At 39.6% G+C, this 19,057-nt stretch overlaps 1 protein-coding gene across 1 annotated transcript in view; it reads right to left on the reverse strand.

Moving 5' to 3' along the window:
* The window catches only part of unc5db (unc-5 netrin receptor Db), a 386,593-nt gene that overhangs the window by 105,240 nt on the left and 262,296 nt on the right, over nucleotides 1-19,057 (reverse strand). The window contains exon 11 of the mRNA XM_055161477.1: nucleotides 15,272-15,356. Coding sequence (XP_055017452.1) covers nucleotides 15,272-15,356 — 85 coding nt within the window. The remainder of the gene's footprint in view (nucleotides 1-15,271; nucleotides 15,357-19,057) is intronic.

Raw genomic sequence — 19,057 nt, forward strand, 5'->3', positions numbered from 1 at the left:
GACACACAAGACTAGAGCGCCCCCTTGTGGCTGTCAGTGTGAACATTTTAATATATAAGTCGCACCAGAGTATAAGTTGCAGGAAACACCAAAACAATGAAAAAAGTATGACTTATAGTTCGAAAAATACAGTAGTTTTAATATTGATTAGTATTAGTTTCCGAACTTGCACGGGCAGCCGCTCAGAGTCAAACACAGTGGCTCCTCTGGCTCTGAACTTCCAAACACTACATCACCACTCACCTCCTCAGTAATGCTCTCCCTCCACTCCACACACAAACTGCTAACCTTCCGAGCTTCAAAACGTGGAATTAAACTGTTCTGGCAGATATTTCGACAACAATAAATACCCCACGGCGCCGGCTCCCTGATGTCTTCCTCCTTTTTCACATATGTAAAGCAGTTTCATCATTAAACTGCCGCTTCTCTCTGACCAGGACAAAGGAGATCCTGCCTCAGTAGGTTGGATAGGATTTAATTTCCAATACAAAGGGATTGGAAAAAGCTCGGAGGCAAAGGGAATATGTCCGACCTCAGCAAAACGGGGCCTTCAGAAGATTTGGATGAGCTCTTCTCAAAAGCCAAAGAAAAGGATGGGAGAAAGACGGGAATTTAAGCTCCTAAGAGGAGAGTGGAGAGATGGGCAGTAGATACAGACTAGTTACTGTATTGTATAGTGGGGTCTATCAAATATGAGGCAGAAATATAGGCTCTATTCACTAAGAACTTGTGTCATGCTATATTAATATTTCACCGTGACATCACTCTGGGGGGTTCTACATGTATGTCTATGGTGGGATACTCATTTACTGTGGTGACAAAATGTACGCATGAGCAAACAAAGTCAAAATAGTTTCAAGATCTGTTTGAAAACTCAAGAAAAATACAAAGTGAATTCAGGCTACGTTTATATGATGACGGCCTAAACAAAGAATACAAAAGTCGCGTCTTCACTTTTTATTCTGCGTTTAGGCGAGATCTGCATGCATACAGTGACACAAAAGTGTGTGGCATTTGATTGGGTATGGATGTGTTTAAAGCAACAAGAGCATCTTTGGACATACAGAAGTTTTCACACCACACATTTTCATCAGCTACTCCTTCCACAAAGTTGTTCCACCATCAACTGGTTCTCCAAGTCTCGTCCATATCCGTCTGATATACGACAGTGTTTTCCAACCCTTTTTCCTGGGAACCCATATTTTAAAAGTCACAAATCTTTTCAACTCAAGTCAATAGACATTATCTGTAAATCACAAAATAAATTTGTGATCATTATTGAACATTAATGAGGATATTTTATTGTTGACTGAGTGATCGTGTCTCTGAACAATTAGTATTACTCAAGTTTTAAACAATGAAAAATGGTAATCAGTGTTTCCCACACAAAAGTGGTTAGGTAAGGCGGTGGCACAGAGAAGAAGTGTGTGTGTGTGTGTGTGTGTGTGTGTGTGTGTGGGGGGGGTACGCGGAAAAGATGTATGTATATGTATATCACAGACCTACATGCAGATCGTGATCGTGACCAGGTGACCCAAAAAAAAATCTCTTGCGACTATATATATATATATATATATATATATATATATATATATATATATATATATATATATATATATACACATACACATAAAACACTACAACTTCAGAAACCTGATGCAATGTGCAGTAGTTTGATTTGCAGGATGCACACTGATTGTTAGTGCTCTGAAAGGGGAGTGACTTAGCTTAAGCCAGTGCGATTTTTGGCCCTTTTTGAGCCAATTTTTCATGTGTGTGACTGTTTTTGGGATCGGGCCGAAGTTTGTTTTAATCATGTGTCGTACTTCATGTAGTAAACATGGGGCCATGAGAACTGATTAAAACCTCACGACCAGCTCCCGATCAGCAATCAAAGGACATAAGAATATCAGACCTGTTTGAAATCCTGTCACCTCTTAGTTCATACAGAGTGAGAACATGAATCATGAGCTGTGGAGTTTGAAACCGTGTGATCTGGTCATACAGATTGAACTGGGGCTGAGTGAAACCATCAGCATTACTAATGACACATGATCTAAACATGTTATGTGTTACAGTTAGTAGTTCATAGAAGTGTAATCCCCCCTCTAGAATACTGCAAACTATATATACCTTATCCTATCAGCAACAACAAATGCAGCCTTGTGTTGTGTCCTTGGGCAAGACACTTCCATCACTTTGTTCTGAAGTGGGATGGTATTGAATTTGAAGTGTCACATTGTCATAGCCACACGTGTACATTTATGTGAGAGCGTCTCGCTCCGCATTCGTCTGGCAGACATATTGTATGGCCCACTGGCTGTGCTCTGTGCTATAGGCCCTGTCTCGCCTCAGCCTGACAGGTGATTGACAGGTGCACAGATGACAGGCGCAGCAGGCTGCAGGGACACAGCTGTGTGTAGTAAACACAGAGACGAGCTGTAGGGCGACCAACACTGCAGACAGAGGGGAGGGAGAGAGAGAGAGAGAGAGAGAGAGGGATGAAGAGAGACAACAGAGAGGGAGAAAGAATGTGAAGAGGGAGAGTAGAGAGGGAGAAAGAGAGAGAAAAAGAAAAAGAGAGTAGAGAGTGAGAAAACGAGAGAAAGAGTAGAGAGAGAGCAGACAGAGAAAGAAAGAAGGAGTAGAGAGGGAGAGAGAGAGAGAGCAAAGAGAAAGAGAGTACAGAGAGTGAAAAGAGAGAGTGAGTAGACAGGGAGAAAGAGAAAGAAAGAGCAGAGGGGAGAAAGCGAGACATTAGAAAGGGAGAAAGAAGGATGGAAGAGAGAGAGAGTAGATAGGCAATAAGAGATAGAGCGAAAGAGAGAAGAGCGGGAGAAAGAGAGAGTGAGTAGAGAGGGAGAAAGAGAAAGTGAGGAGAGAGGGAGAAAGAGACAACAGAGGGAGAAAGAGAGAGAAAGAGAGAGTAGACTTGGAGAAAGAGAGAGAGAGAGTAGAGAGGGAAAAAGAGAGAAAGAGAAGGAGTACAGAGGGAGAAAGAGAGAGAAATAATAGAGAGGGAGAAAGAGTACAGAGGGAAAAAGAGAGAGAGCGAAAGAGAATAGAGTGGGAAAAGAGACAATAGAGAGGGAGAAAGAAGGACGGAAAAGAGGGACAGTAGAGAGGGAGAAAGAGAGAGAAAAAGAAAGTAGAGAGGGAAGAGAGAAAGAGAGAGGGAGTGCAGAGGGAGAAAGAGTAGAGAGAGACAATAGAAAGGGGGAAAGAAAGATGGGAAGAGGGAGAGTAGAAAGGGAAAGAAAGAGAAAGAATAGAGAGGGAGAAAGAGAGAGTGAGTAGAGAGGGAGAAAGAGACAATAGAGAGGGAGAAAGAAGGATGGAAAGAGGGACAGTAGAGAGGGAGAAAGAGAGAAAAAGAAAAAGAGAGTAGAGAGGGAGGAAGAGAGAGTGAGTAGAGAGGGAGAAAGAGACAATAGAGAGGGAGAAAGAAGGATGGAAAGAGGGACAGTAGAGAGGGAGAAAGAGAGAAAAAGGAAAAGAGAGTAGAGAGGGAGGAAGAGAGAGAGAGCAAAAGAGAGAGAGTAGAGAGGGAGAAAGAAGGATGGAAGAGAGAGAGAGTAGAAAGGGAGAAAGAGAGATAAAAAGAAAAAGAGCAGAGAAGGAGAAAGGGAGAAAAATAATAGAGGGAGAAAAAGAGAGTAGAGAGGGAAAAGAGAGACAACAGAGAGGGAGAAAGAAGGAGAGGAAGAGGGATAGTAGAGAGGGAGAAAGAGAGATAGAGCAGAAGAGAGAAAGAGTAGAAAGGGAGAAAGAGAGAGAGAGAGGAAGGAAGAGAGAGTAGAGAACGAGAGAACAGAGAGGGAGAAAGAGAAAGTGGAGAGAGAGTTTAGCATAGAGAAGAAGAAAGACAGAGAGTAAAGAGGGTGAAAGATAGACAGAAAAAAGAGAGATGGAGAAAGACAGAGTAGAAAAAGAGAACAGAAAGAATAAAGAAGGAGAAAGATAGACAGAAAGAATAGAGAGGGAGAAAGAGAGAGAGTAGAAAGAGAGAAAGTAAAAGCTAAGGGAGAGATAGAGGGGATGTAGAGGAGAAAAAGAGAAGTGGTGAGATCTTCGAAGATTTTTTTGAAACTTTCTTAGTTCCCTAAAACACTGACTCCATCTTTATTAAGCGAAACACAACTTTTGCGTGTGAACTCTTTATTTGCACAATCTCAAATCCTAAAAACACAAAATACTTTCTCTTTAGAGCTCTGCTGTTTCGCTCAATGTGACTAATGTGACTATTTATTTTAGCTTGTCTCCAAAAAATGATGATATTATCTGTTCCGTTTTAGTCCTGTCTTTCTTCCTCACTAAAACTGATTGCATCTTTAAGGGTCCGTATTACACTTTTTTCTCTCGTTCCTCATCTATGTTCTAATGAAGTTTCCTCATCACAAACAGACCTGGAGTTGTGTTTGTTTCATTCGCACAAACTGCATATTTAGACTGAGTTCTTCTCTCAAACAGAAAACACTCGATATGTTATAAGATAATAAGGACGACTACTAAGGATTTGACATATGGGTTAAAATATTGTCTAAATAAAAACATTAAAAAATGAGTCATAAAGAACATAAAGTCATATTTGTTTGTAATACATAAAACAAAGCTAACTAAATATGCTTTACGGACACTATTTTAATACATGCATCATGAATTTCGGACTTCCGGTCATGCATAGTGGGAAGGATTTTCAGAAAAAGTGAGCATCAAACCGCCATGTTTGTTTTCCCAGTGGGATGTGTCTATTGACAAAGTTGATCTTTTCTATTCTTTGGAACCATATCACTTTTGTTTCTGGTTCTGATATTGTCATATGTTAGTTTTGGGATTCAGCGATTGTAATTGTGTTGCTGTTTGATGTTCTAACAGTGGAAAACGGCTCGAGAAATGAGATTCGGAAGTTTGCGACCTCCATAAATGCAAAAAGGAATCAGATGTGTGTGACTGCAAACCTCCGTTCAGACTGTTTCTCTTCCCAACAGAATTGAAAAATAGTGAAAGGCGAAGGCGATGGTCAGGATTGATCCACAGGAAGGATGAAAAAGGAAACCTATGACTGCCTAAATCATCCTGAGTTTGCAGCGAACATTTTGTATGTGGAGCGCTCAACCTTGGTTACGAATATAAAAAGTCAACGCCAAAGTGAAAGGCACCAACTGTTCATCAAGAAACACCTTCCACTGCAAAGAGACCAAGACGTGATGTTGCTGTAAAACCACAAGAACAAGAAAGTGCAGCTCAGTCTGTTTGTCTTCTGTGCCTCTTACTTAACAAACAGGATCCCACTTTGATGGCTCCACATACAAAATGTTCAGTGCAAACTCAGGACAATTTCTTAGGCAGTCAAAGGTTTCCTTTTTCGTCTTTCAGGTGGATCAATCCTGACCATCGCCTTCACCTTTCACTATTCTTCAATTCCGTTGGGAAGAGAAACAGTTTGAACAGAGGTTTGCAGTCACACACATCTGATTCCCTTTTGAATTTATGAAATTCACAAACTTCCGAAGCCCATTCCATCCCAGCCGTTTTCCGCTGTTAGGATCCAACAACCACACAATTATGATGTCCAAATCCCAAAACTAAAATATGACAATATCAGAACCAGAAACAAAAGTGATATGGTTCAAAAGACGAGAAAAGACTGGCTTTGTCAATAGACACATCCCACTGGGAAAAACAAACATAGAAGTTTGATGCTAATTTTTTCGGAAAATCCTTCCGAGTATGAATTGTGCAATGACCAGAAGCCTGAAATTCATTTGCATGTATTCATTTCACGTTCTGTATTACACAAAATGGACTCTTGTGAGCTTTAAGCCGTGTTATAATGTTGTGTCTTCCTCAAAAACAGACCAGGAGTTGTGATTTGTTTAATTCACACCCTCAAAGCTCCAAATGCTCTGCTCCACCTTGTGATGAAGCATGCTAACGTCATGAAGCAGTAGTATTCGAGTAAACAGCTCCTTTCACCTTTTGTTCAGCAGATATTGGCAGTTCCAAGGTTGATGTGAGGGAAAATAAGTGTTGTCCTAACCTGTCCTTGAGTTGTACAGAGGCAGGAGACTCTGGAGTCTGAGGCAGCTGAAGTTCATTTCCCATCAGCCTGGGACCTGGTGAACTTGAATACTCAACACTGTGAGTTAGTTTTGGCTGTTCAAGCCCGACTATGCTTCCACACATGGAGGTTTAAATAGGAGCTAAGAAGGACACCCTGGAGACACACTGGCCCAGATAAAATGAGAAGAGCCTAGCGTGTTGTGTCTGTTCGACGAGCTAACCAAGAAAACCGATCATGCTACAGAAGGACAAATTGTGTAATAGCTGGATGACACCAGAGAAACAGTGAAGTGGAGGTGTCCTTTCTAAGACTGTGCAGGAGATACAAAATTCCACAACCCACTGAACATTAGACGTCTTATGGACATACAGATCATGTCTATATTATGTCCATCGGTCCAAGACCAATTCTGGACTAAAACATTTGCAAATCATATTCACTATTTGGACATGTAACTATGACCCACTTGGACGTCAATAAGAAACATTAGAACAGCGGCTACACAGGCGCAGGAAAATGACATTATGAATGGTCATGGAAATTCTATGTGTTAGTCAGGGAAAAGCTGGTAAATTTTAAGTTTGATGTTTGAAGTTTGAAGGTGGAGAACCTGTGAACTGTGTCCTGCATTTTCCTGTAGCTCCGTGTGGCTCAGTAACAGAGTGAACTGGAAATGCTTTACACCTGTGTGTGTTTCCAGTTACCTGCTGCTGAGACAAAATTAACTGGAACATTATATCAGCGTCTGAAATGGCATCACAGTTCTGCACAGAGGCCAGGAACAGCAGGCCTATAAAAATGGTCTACAGTTAGTTTAAATTGAACATGACCATATCAGCTTGTCAAAGCCCAGGGCCGGGCCTGGTCAGTACTTGGATGGGATACCGGTGGGAAAATCAGGTGCCACAGTGGGGCGTCAGATGCAAAAAGTGTTGTGTCTGAGTGATGGTGGTGGTCGGAGCTTCCAGAAAAGCACTATATAAAACTGATGCATTATCATTATTACTATTAACATAGAAAAAAGTCAACAGTGACCTCATTACCTGGTCCCTGAAGGGTTGACCAGGTTTTGTATTCACCCTTCGTATCCGTGTGTCTGTCCACCTGCGATAATTCCATTTAAGGACTGATTGTCACCAAATTTGGTACGTGGATCAAGCCTCCGTGCTCGATGCCACAAAAAAAAGTTTGGTGATGATCCGAGGTCATTTGAGGTCACACAGGTTAATTGAAAGGCCATGCCATTATAAAGGATTGACAATTTCGGCAATTTCTGAACCATCTGCAGCCTAAAATATTCACCCAATCATCACACAAGTTGGCACACACATAACCGTGGTTCACTGGATGTTACAGGTTGAAACCGATCAAGGTAATCAAGGTCAAATATGTGTTTTTGGTCATAACTCCGCGAAGGATCGAGCAACGGGAGTGGTCTCAAAATCTCAGAAAAAATATTATCTATTTATAATTCTATGCATTTGTATCATCAAATATTAATAGTTTTTCAGATAATCACCAAGTATAACAGTTCCTTTCTCTTTCAGTGTAGCTGTTAAAATTCTAATTGGAATTAAAATAATTTCCATTTCTTGTTTTTCTGGTGAAACACAACACACTGATCTACAGTCACACAACTAACATACACACAACTCATGAACAATTACATTTTGGTTCCACACTAGTAAACACATTCATTCTCATGTGTGACCAATATCACACACATGTTCATGGGCCTGTACAGACACACACATTACATTGTGGATATAATGATCATGTAATATTGGCTGGACTCCTCATAAACTGCTTCTGTGGTGATGAACTGACCTCACAACACAACGACGCCTCATGGGGACCAGGTTGATATCTCTCATTGTTCTTGTTTGGACTAGAATGAGCCTCATCCAGAGGTCTTTGGAATGTCAATACTGGACATCCATAATACGCTGGATAAAAGGTGTCAGCTGGCATCACAGTCTGCACCTTCAGTGGACCCAGATTGGAAAATCACAAGGTGGAACAGAATGTTTGAAATCTGAGAAAATAACTCATCCTAAATATGCAGGCATTGTGTGTTAAACATGTGTGAATGAAACAAAACACAACACAACTCCAGGTGTGTTTGTGATGAGGAAACTACATTAGAACACAGAAAGAACATAGACGTCTCTTTAATAACAGACATATATCCAACTCTGCCACTCCACCAATTGTTCAAAAAGCCAGACTACACCCCCATCTCTCACTCCATATACCCCGAGTGCATTCAGTTCAGAGGAGGTAGGTACACTATTTCAGAGCTTCCTCCAGAGGTGCATGCTGGGAAAAGCGGCCCTCCACTTCAAAGCCCACAGACGTCCCCCCGAGGCAGCCTGTATAAATGGACACCCCTATCACTTCACACTGGCCTGTATACGGACAGGAGCAGGGCTGAAGAGCTGCGCTGTGGGTAAGATTGGTCACGCGGCCTCATGGGAAACGCGGTCCTGCTGTGAGGGAGAGGCGATGTCTGCGTGCGTCTGGATACAGCACTGTGCACTATGGGATTTTAAAGTAGTTTACCAGGAGAAAGGCATATTGCGAATAACAGTCGAAGAGTTTTGTGAATTCATTTATAAATATGTTCTATTGTTGTTCAGTTGTCTTTATAAGGTAAGTTTATTTGTAAAACAGAATCTATACACAAATTAATTTAACATTTAATCTTTGTTCTAATTAAAGGGAACATATGACGCTATTTTCTGTTGTTTCCTCATCACAAACAGACCTGAAGTTGCGTTTTTGTGTTTCATTCACACATGTTTAACACAAAAATTCTGCATATTTAGGCTGAGTTCTTCTCCCAAATAATAATCTGGTAATACAGAAAGTGCTCCACTGTGTTTTTTAAACTCAATACACCATCACTAACGTCATTTGGATGATTTCAGGTCTGGAATTGCCAATTTCAACTGATTTAAAGGTAGCTGAAAACTACCACTACATGACATGACGTGAAAAAAACTGCACATAGGCTTAGGGAATGTGCAATAATTAAAACTGCACATAGGCTCAAGGGGAATGTGCAATTATTAATAGAATACAAAAATGCAAGGGCTTTCCTGTTAAGAATAATTTAAAGGTCCTGTTGGTGCATCACTCGTGGTCAGACTTGGTCTCATATTTATTCTGTTCTATGGTGTTTTTTTTATGTGTTGTTTGTGTTGTGTTGTCCTGTTTTTTGATAAAGCATGTTACCCCCTGTCCCAAGACAAATTTCTCCCATAGGAGACAATAAAGGATTATCTTATCTTATCTTATCTTACATCACAAGGTGGAACAGAGCATGTATTATTAGAGTATTAAAGATGTAGATCAGTGTTTCCCAAACTTTTTTTTCTGGGGACCCATATTTTAAAAGTTACAAACTTTCGCGACCCAAGTCAATAGACATTATTCGTAATTCATAAAATAAAGGTGGATTTGAACATTATTGAACATTAATGAGGATATTTTATTGTTGACTGAGTGATTGTGTCTCTGAACATTTAGCATTACTCAAGTTTTAAACAATGAAAAACAGTAATTGAAGCAGCAATAAAAGGATCCATAAGTTGCCTGTCTGGACATTAAATACAGAACATTTCTTTTTCTTTTCAACATTCAACTGAACCAGCAATATTGGAAAAAAAAAAAAAAAAGTCAATAAAAGAAATACAAAAAAAATTTTTAGAAAACATGTCTTAACATTTGAACATTTCTAATGAGATAGGTGGGTCTGTCTGTGTTTTTGTAGTGTGTTCAGTCCGGGTGCAGGAGGAGACGCAGCAGCAGATCAGATTCAGTCTGTTTCTGTGCTTTGTCTTCATTTTGGTGAGCACAGATGCGTCAGGTGTCAGAACTGTATATCACACACCGACATGCAGATCGTTACAAGACGACCCCAAAAAAAATCTCTTGCGACCCACCATGGTGTAGATCAGGGATGTCAAACTCAAATTCACAGAGGGCCAAAATTAAAAACTAAAAAACTAAATATTTATTGAAAAATTTCAGTAACATCTGCATGTTTTCTCTTTTTTTGAGATATGTAATATTAAAGCTTTTCACATAAAAATAATTAATAACAGTTTTACTTAAACACTGAATCCAGAACAAACATAATATAAAATAATAACACAATTTTAAATAATTAATGTCTCTATAATCTATCTGTAGCCAGCGAGCAGCTCTAATACAAATTTGATATGATCTCGCAGGCCAAATATAATTATATTGAGGACCAAATTTGGCCCCCAGGGCCTGAGTTTGACACGTCTGGTGTAGACAGACGAATAATAAAGTGTTACTCAAACATGTGTGAATGAAACAAAACACAGCTCCAGGTCTGTTTTGAAGAGATAATAAAATTATAACATGGCTTAAAGCTCACAAGAGTCAATTTTTGCGCAATTTAAGACAAGTTAAACATTGAAACTGAAATTTTAATGGACACAATTAGCAAACTGCAAAGGCAATTTTTTTTGAAGAACCATAATTTCCTCCACAAACAACAAACTATCCTGTCTTAACCTTGTAATTCAGATCTGTACAAACAGTACTTTTGTTTGTCAGTTTATATTTCAGTCTTTGTGACATTTCTTTTAATGTGAAACAGGTTTAAATACGTTTAAAATGTAAACTTTGAATAGAATCCAAGAATTAAAACAAACCACAACTCAAATTTAAATTACAATGCTTGTCAGAAAAATGTCCATTAGATATGTTCACCAATTCATTCAGCCTTATGTTGTTCCCTCATCAAAAACATACCTGGATCTGTATTTTGCTTAATCCTGTTTACCTGGCTGCCTTCTCTGAGAGCTCAGAAATCACAGTGTTTGAATTTTCCCTGGATTGTTACATCAGATCAAAAAAGCCCAAAAGTGTACTGTGCAGTTTTTTTTTTTTTTCGTCCATTAGAATAGCATTTGGCAAGGTGAATGACACGGCACCTGAAATAAACTTACATCTTACGTGAAATAAATGTGTCTTATATGGGCTCATTTCCAGACACTTTACAATTTTGTGCATTTTTCATTCACGGCACAGTAGGTGGTGGTAAGAAACTGTAACCAAAAGCGAAAAAGAATCTGTACCATCGGCCCCTTTGTCCACCACCAACACTCACACTCTCTCTCACCGCTTTTATACTAGGCGATGTGGATGAAGTGTCTTGCCTAAGGACATAACAACACTGTGGCACCCGGTATTCCCAGTCGTCTCCTGTCCAAGCACTGACCAAGTCCAGCCCTGCTTCACGTCTGAGATCTGAGGCTTTGGGAAGAAAGTTTGGTCTATCTATATGAGAACAGCTATGGTTCTTGGACTGCTACTACTGTGTACTTCTACTTGACAGTGTTGGGAAGTAAGTGAATATGTACCGAGAATACTTTAAATTTAACAACTGTTACTTTATCGTTTGGTGGTATTCAGATTTAGCCCGATTCATCAGCCGGTTTCACGTCGTAGAAACTGTCTGACCTCGCAGCATTAGATTTTTACTGCTATTTGCTCGTATATTAAGCTTTTCCCAAATCCCAAAGGAAGAAGGACAATAACGTCTTTCCTCTTGATAAAATTCACCAAACATTCTCTTTGTTCCGGCTTTAAATCCTCAATCTCGGGAATCGTTGCCAACACACAATGTAAGGCTCTTCGCTGATTGGCTGGTTGTCATGGTTCATGTTCTGTAGTTGTTGTTTTTGCTTATTTTGGTGTATTTATTCCTGTAGTGTAGTGTGCCTTTGGTGTTTTATTTTGACATTTGTCCTGTCTGCCTGTAGTTTGAGTTTTACTTTGTGTGTTTTGATTGATTGCTCTGCCCTAATGTGTTACACCTTCGTCTGTGTGCTTATACCCTGTGTTCTTCTCTGGCCTTGGTTGTTCCATTGTCTTTGTCAGTATCATGTCTGTTGTAGTTTCTATTTTTTGGATTTTTGGATTTGGTTTCTTAAGTTTTTTTGGATGTGTTACATTAAACAACTGAAGCAGTCCTGCATTTTGGGTCCTCCCTCTGTTTCTACCTGACACTGGTGCCTGGACTCGCACTTCCGGGGTTCTTGCAAACCGCCTAATGTAGTTCGATTCCTGACCTAGTCGCTGGAGAGAAATGAAATTGAGCGGAGGCACTAGGTGGCGCCAACCTTGCTCATTCAGAATAGAGTTACTTTTCTAAATTCATAGGAATACATTGTGGTGCTTGATCACACACTTTAGGCTTCAAATTGCTCGATATTGGAAAGAAAAATGTGTGATTTTTTTTTTCTACAATTAGTGATAAATAAATGCAAAACAATCAGTCAAACAGATATAAAGCTGTTTTTAATCCCACATTGAGTTTTTACTTTATAATTTAAATGTAACTTGATTTAAAAGTATTCTAAGTATTAAAAATACAGTACTCTGAATGGCCCATGTATTGAAATGTTACAAAATACATTTTAATGCAGGTATTTAGTATTCTAAGTAACTAAATACTGCATTTTAATAGTATTCATTCCATCACTGTACTTGAGCTGTATATTAAAAAATATATAATATAATAAATAGTACTTTTACTTGTGTACAACTTCAGTGTACAGCTTCACTAACCACCTCTGCTTCTTTCTGATAGAGGTTTGAATAGAAGTTCTTTTCCCTATTTCTCTTATTGATATTTTAAATGCCGCCTACGAGCGTTGTTTAGTGAGATAATCCTTAGCATATGAAAGAGGAACATCTCAGCAATAATCCATCTTGTACTTACTTACAGTTCAAATATTGCTGCGCTTTGTGGAAATGCTCAATAAAGTATTTCCCTAGGGGACTGTAGATTTAAAGAGCGTTTTTACAAGAAACAATCTCTGATCTCTGCACAAACTGAGGCCATATACCGCGTTAGCATAGAATGGGATAGAACAATGAAATCAGCTCGTATTAAAATGCACTGATGCTGTTTGTTTACATGTTAATTGGACCAAATGAATTGCTTGTTAATTAAAAACTGCATGTTGTGAGCAGAAGGCTGGTTTTTACTTCATACAGAAATGGGAGCTAAAAGCGAGGCACAAAAGCTTTCACCTGGAAACACAAACATTGTCCAATCTCCCCCTAAAGAGGTTTTATTAGTTCACTGAATCAACTCCACACATCTGTACGGCACATTTTTCTCCAATAGGACCATAACAACATCTCCACAAACCTGACTCTTATTTGTCCTGGAGGACCTCCTCCTGCTTGTTTCCATGGAAATGCTGTTTCTTTGGCTAGAATCTTCCACAGTCTGGCATAAAACTTATCTATCTCCATGGAGAATCTGCTGAAGTATGGTTTAAACGTTCTGTTTCAACGGAATCATCCAGAAAGTTACATACCATACTTTTTGAAAGACTGATTTGTTGAAATCTAATTCCAACCCAAAGATTAGGCAGAATTAAATCTCGAAAGACGCCCACTGCATTTTTTGTGTTTAAGATGTCACCAACATGAAAACATTTAAAGGGATAGTTCGGGTTTTTTGACATTAATCTGTATGGCATCCCCGTCAGCAGAGTTGTGCATCCACACTGACTTACCCACAACAGTGTCCGGCAGATACTGTCCGGTTTCGGTGCTGATGAAAGTAGTCCAGCAAGTTGGCTAGGGACATTAAAATAAAGTGTTTTTCTTCTCAAAAAAATATGTGTTCAAAAGAGTTATACATTTACATCACAAAACCTTTGTCCTCAAAAAAGTCAGACCTCGTAATCGCTTGGCTCTATTTTCTCTCTGTTTGTATCACTGCGCGCTTCCGCCAGGTGACAGCCGTGCACGGATCCATCACGTTCTTCAGTTGTTTGGCAGTGTTTACTTGCTCAGACCGCAGCGACGTGAGAGAACTAACATGAGAGCAAGAGCGATAAGTATATAAGCTTGTATAAGATACATAAGAATATAGTATATCTAAAAAATGGCGTCTCCGCATACATTATTTCCTGCCATAGACATTGCTCTGAGGCAACTTTGGCTTCTTGCCTTAGGCTTCAATGTGGAAACCAAAGATAAAAAAGCTTTGCGTGTGCAAAGCATGTTCGTATGTTCCTTCATGCCCAGGACAAAGGAAGAAATCTGTTTAGAAGCACTGCTGTACCTGCACCCAGGTAAGAATAAATAGGTGCTGTTATGTTTACAAGAGGACAGGCTCAAGAATCATCTGTAACTCTGTGTGCAGTAAATCACTCAGTGTCATATCACCAGTGAAGCTCCTACAAAACATAACTTTATAAGTCGACTGTTATTACTATTGTAAATGTCACTTACACTATTGTCAGCATCTACATGGACGTGTGGATGATTCCATGTTTCTATTAGTCGTCCATGCTTCAGTCACAGTGGAGGCTCTATGTTCACTGTATACCAGTTTCTAAATGACGTGATGGTGATTGTCGCTCACTCGGTCTCTCACGGCTCCAACTGCGGCTCCAGCTTCAACTTGTACCACTTCTCTGTCTCTCTTCTCTCTCTCTCTGCCCGTTCTAACTCCATCTGGCCAATTTCGGCATCAGTATAGTCGGGTTCATAAAGATGTCCCCTTGGCTTTGTGCTAAAGGCAAAGTCTTCATCGTCGGTGTCGTAATCAGACATGTCTGATTTTGATCTTGTAACATTCCAAGCAGTAAACAAAGTGAAACCTGGCAGCAGTGCGCAGTGATACGAACAGAGAGAAAATAGTGCCAAGTGATTATGAGGACAAAAGATTTGTGAGGTATCACTCTTTTGAACACATATTGTTTTGAGAAGAAAAACGTGTTATTTTAATGTCCCCAGCCAACTTGCCGGACTACTTTCTTCAGCACCAAAACTGGCCAGTATCTCAGCTCACCGGACGCTAACGGGGGTAAGTCAGTGTGGATGCATGACACTGCTGACGGGGATGCCACACAGATTCATGTGAAAAAACCCAAACTATTTAAACCAGGCTCTCCATTTTGCTGTTTTATATGTCCCAAATATGTAGTATTTTTTACACACAAAATGCCCTTTGGTTGGCTGGTGATAATGTTAAGTTAAAGAATATTTAATTAAACCACTTGATGAATGTAGATTTCATACAAGTCTCTACAAGTCAAGCCTCTGTGCTGAAGCAGTAGTAGTAGCTGTAGTAGTAGCAGTAGAAGTAGTAGTAGAAGTAGTAGTAGCTGTTGTAGTACAGTATATGAGTGCACTGACCTGGCCTCTGGAGGAGTGATGGCCATGTACATGTCCCACGTGTTGTCCTCAGGCACAGCGCCGTGAGGCACCAGCACACTCACTCCTGAAACACACAAGAACAAACTCTGTGAAGAAAGATACAAGAACACTGTGTGTAAGGAGATATATAAGGACACCGTGTGTAAAGAGAGATACAAGAACACTGAGTGTAAAGCGAGATAGATACAAGAACACTGTGTAAAGATATATTATAAGAATACCTTGAGTAAAGAGAGATACAAGAACACTGAGTGTAAAGAGAGATATAAGGACATAATCAGTCTGGTTGGTCTTGTTTTGAACAGTGGTGGAAGGTAAGCACTGTAAGCAAACTTTACATTTATGGTACATTTTTTGTGGATACCTTTTACTTGTGAGCAGGTATCTGTACTTTCTACTTAAATAGATTTTTGAACAGAACTGAAAAGTAAAAGTGTTTTTTATTATTATCTGAGACCTGTGAAAATCCTGAGGGGTTTATTTTTAACACATCTGTAGTCTGAGCAAACAGAAAATAGACAAAGAAAAGAAAAAGAGAAAAAGAAATCAGTTGTTTCTGTCTCAAATCTGTATCAAAATCACTACCTCTGAAACTTTAATACATCTCCAACTATGCAATAAAAAGAACCCCCTTTAAAATGTACTCAAGAAAAGTACAGATACCTAAACAAATATCTCTTTACTACTTTTACTTCGCTACCGTCCACCACTGCGTTTTACATTTGCATTTTTCAAAACTTCATAAATATGCTACAAGTTATTAAAATTCACAAGCAATAATAAAGCTAATGTCAAATATAGTACAACTTCAAAACGTACTTCAAACCTAAGCGGAATATCAGGCAACGCGGCGCCCTCTTTGTCATCATTTACTCGGACTTGCAGAATCTTCTCCAAACACGTCCAGAGTAATTTGTCACATCAGAATACGATTAGCTTTTTGCCCTTACATTTTCTTTGTAAAATATAAAAAAAATAAAATCAAAAACAGCAGGAGTTTGAAGTGGGACCTGTAGGATCAGAGAGATGCTGTGCTGGACTGAATTTGGATTGGCTCACCGCTGTGCTCGCTCTCATCACCCTGACCTCTACCCAACGCACCAAAGATGAAAACAAAAATACTGGCTTCCGTATGGGGCTGAAGCCAACTAAACAAATTCACGGTCGACTAAAGACACGTCCTGCCTGCCGGTTGATTTGTTGACTGAAAAGGGGGCGTGGCGACATTCCCTGGAGGTGTGATGCTAACTGTAGGCACTGCTCTGTCTGAGGGTTTATTACACTTTCATCTGAGCTTTATTTGAACACAATCTGACCAGAAAGAACGGACTTAGCTGGAACTACAACAAGCGAGCTGGTTTTGTGCCCTAACCCCTAAACAGGACTAAGCACACTTGTATTGATCACAGAGTCCTGACAGTGTGTTGTTTAAATCCATTTTGTATTCCTTAAAAACTTGTATGCAAAGTATCAATAGGTACAAAACAGGTAAAAAAAAAAAAAAGTAGCTCTGACCAAGACTCAGGATCAAGCTCAAGATCTGGAGCTGGGCCCCTGGGTGCTGTGCTGGACTGGCCAACTGGAGCACTGGGAGTTTTCCAGGTGGACTGGGACACTTTTGGGCCGGTGTCCTGTCGAAATGGCCTACTCGTCGATTTGCTCTAAAGCACATGCACACGACCGACAAGTGCTGTTACAGTTTAAATGCCTGTCAGTTTGAGCTCCCTGAGGCAGAAGTGGAGTTCAGTTCAACACTGGGGCCCAGTCAAGCAGAAGTAAACAGCAAGGCCAAAAATTCAGGTTAATGCATCTGACATAAAAATGTATTCAACAGATACATATGTACTCGAGTTTATGAAACTTGTGTTTGCAACATGGAACCAAAATTATTTCCCAAATTTCAAAGACCTGCAATTCATGTAAATAAATGGATGTATTTCATCATATTTTGTGTTAATCGATCTTTGAACTGTTGATGAAGGTACATGATTTTTCAATTTAAAATGATAAAAATTTGCTTGGAAGGACTGACATATTTTATAGAAATAGTTTCCTTTCATGTTGAAATAATATTAAAGTATTTGGAAGAAAAAAGTTGACAAATTATGTCACCTTCTACTTGTTTGCACAATTTTCCCTCCGTTACTTTTCCCTCCTGTTACCATGACCTTTCTTAATAAAAAATCTCATGACTCAAAAAGTAAGAGGTTTTTCAACCTAATCTTGTACCATATGGTAGAAAACTATATGAAGCAAATATTCAAACCAGTTTGTTAAGGATATGGAAGTGAGAACCATGAGTTATCACTGTTTGGATTTATTGCCCAAAAAGTGCTGCATATTTCATTCCCTCCGTTACCGACATGAGTTTTTACATTTTTTGTCAACAACTTGAAAGAATATCACAGGTTTAACTTGACCCTGTTGGAGTGTAACTCTTTCCTACATTCTGATACTTTACTTATTTCAATAGTCCCTCTTGTTTCTGAATAAGAGCTATTTGAATGTAAAAAAATCTGCCCGTTTCCCTCCGTTACCACTTGACTGGACCCACTGACGATGCAAGTAAGTAACATTTTAAAAGTGTGTTGGTTTTATTGTATGTTTTGACGAATTAAGCAAGCAAGCAACAACTTGTGCAGGTTAAAATTGCATTTTGAAGTTTGCAGAACAGTTTCTGAAGAATGAAGACATCACATCTATCAAGACACACTGTGCATGTGTATGTGTCCTTCTACATCACAGATGAGATAAATGTTCCTCCCTGGATTGTGTATGTATATTTTTGAAATAAATGTTTGTTATAATGTTTCTTCTGTTGTCCCTTTTCTGTCTCCATCCATCATGACTAAGAGACAACTCCATTGTTATTAGGGCTATAGAAATAACATGGAATTTTCCCATCTTCAATATCCCCAGTATAACAAGCATGAGGTGTGCGCTGTCTAGTGGATGCATTATTTTGGAAGCCTGTCAAGATTTGCTACCTCTACCCAAATTCATATGAATTGTGAATAATGGAGATTTTACAGTGGGAGCATTATTTGATGGCTAAATTGGCCTATTAATATGTGCTACCTTTATTCACAGCCCTATTTTATAGTGTAATATGACAGTCCAAATGAACTATGAATATTCATATAAAAGAGCTGAAATTGTACATAATTAAGGTATAAAGTATGATCACTGTGCCAACAGCATCAAACCTGTGTCTCTAAAAGAAATATGTTGTAAAACTGGGGAGGTCAGGCTTTATTGGATCTATACAGTACAACTGTAAACGGAAAAACGTATCTTATTTAGGTAGCTTATTTCGACAGAGTAGCGTGAATCAATAGATGTTACTGTTGATTTAGACTGCTGGTAGCTCATTGCAACAAGGCAGCCCATTTCGACAGAACACCAGTCACTGTCAGACCTGTGCAAAACCACGCCATGTCCTGATGTAGCGCTTTAGCTCCCCGCTGCTATTCAGCTTCAATGGCTGTTTAAACTCTAATCTGAGTTCACTGCGGCCCCACATACATGTGACCCCATGCACATGGGACCCCACACACATGTGCTCCTGACCCAGTCCTTATCAGCCAGGCCAGCCCAAAGCCAATAGGATGAGGCTGATGCAGGAGCGCCAGCCCCTTTCCCGAGCAGCAGCGCGCTCGGAACTACTGCTGGCAGTTCTTTCATCATTGTCTTCTAAGTTAGTCCCAGGAATTCTGCAGTTCCTATGGGGTCTGTCCATAGAGATCACACATGGAGACCTGGTGG

Source organism: Boleophthalmus pectinirostris, unplaced genomic scaffold, assembly GCF_026225935.1.
Source record: "Boleophthalmus pectinirostris isolate CB_2022bp ecotype Guang Dong unplaced genomic scaffold, ASM2622593v1 HiC_scaffold_4, whole genome shotgun sequence".
Classification (NCBI taxonomy): Eukaryota; Metazoa; Chordata; class Actinopteri; order Gobiiformes; family Gobiidae; genus Boleophthalmus; species Boleophthalmus pectinirostris.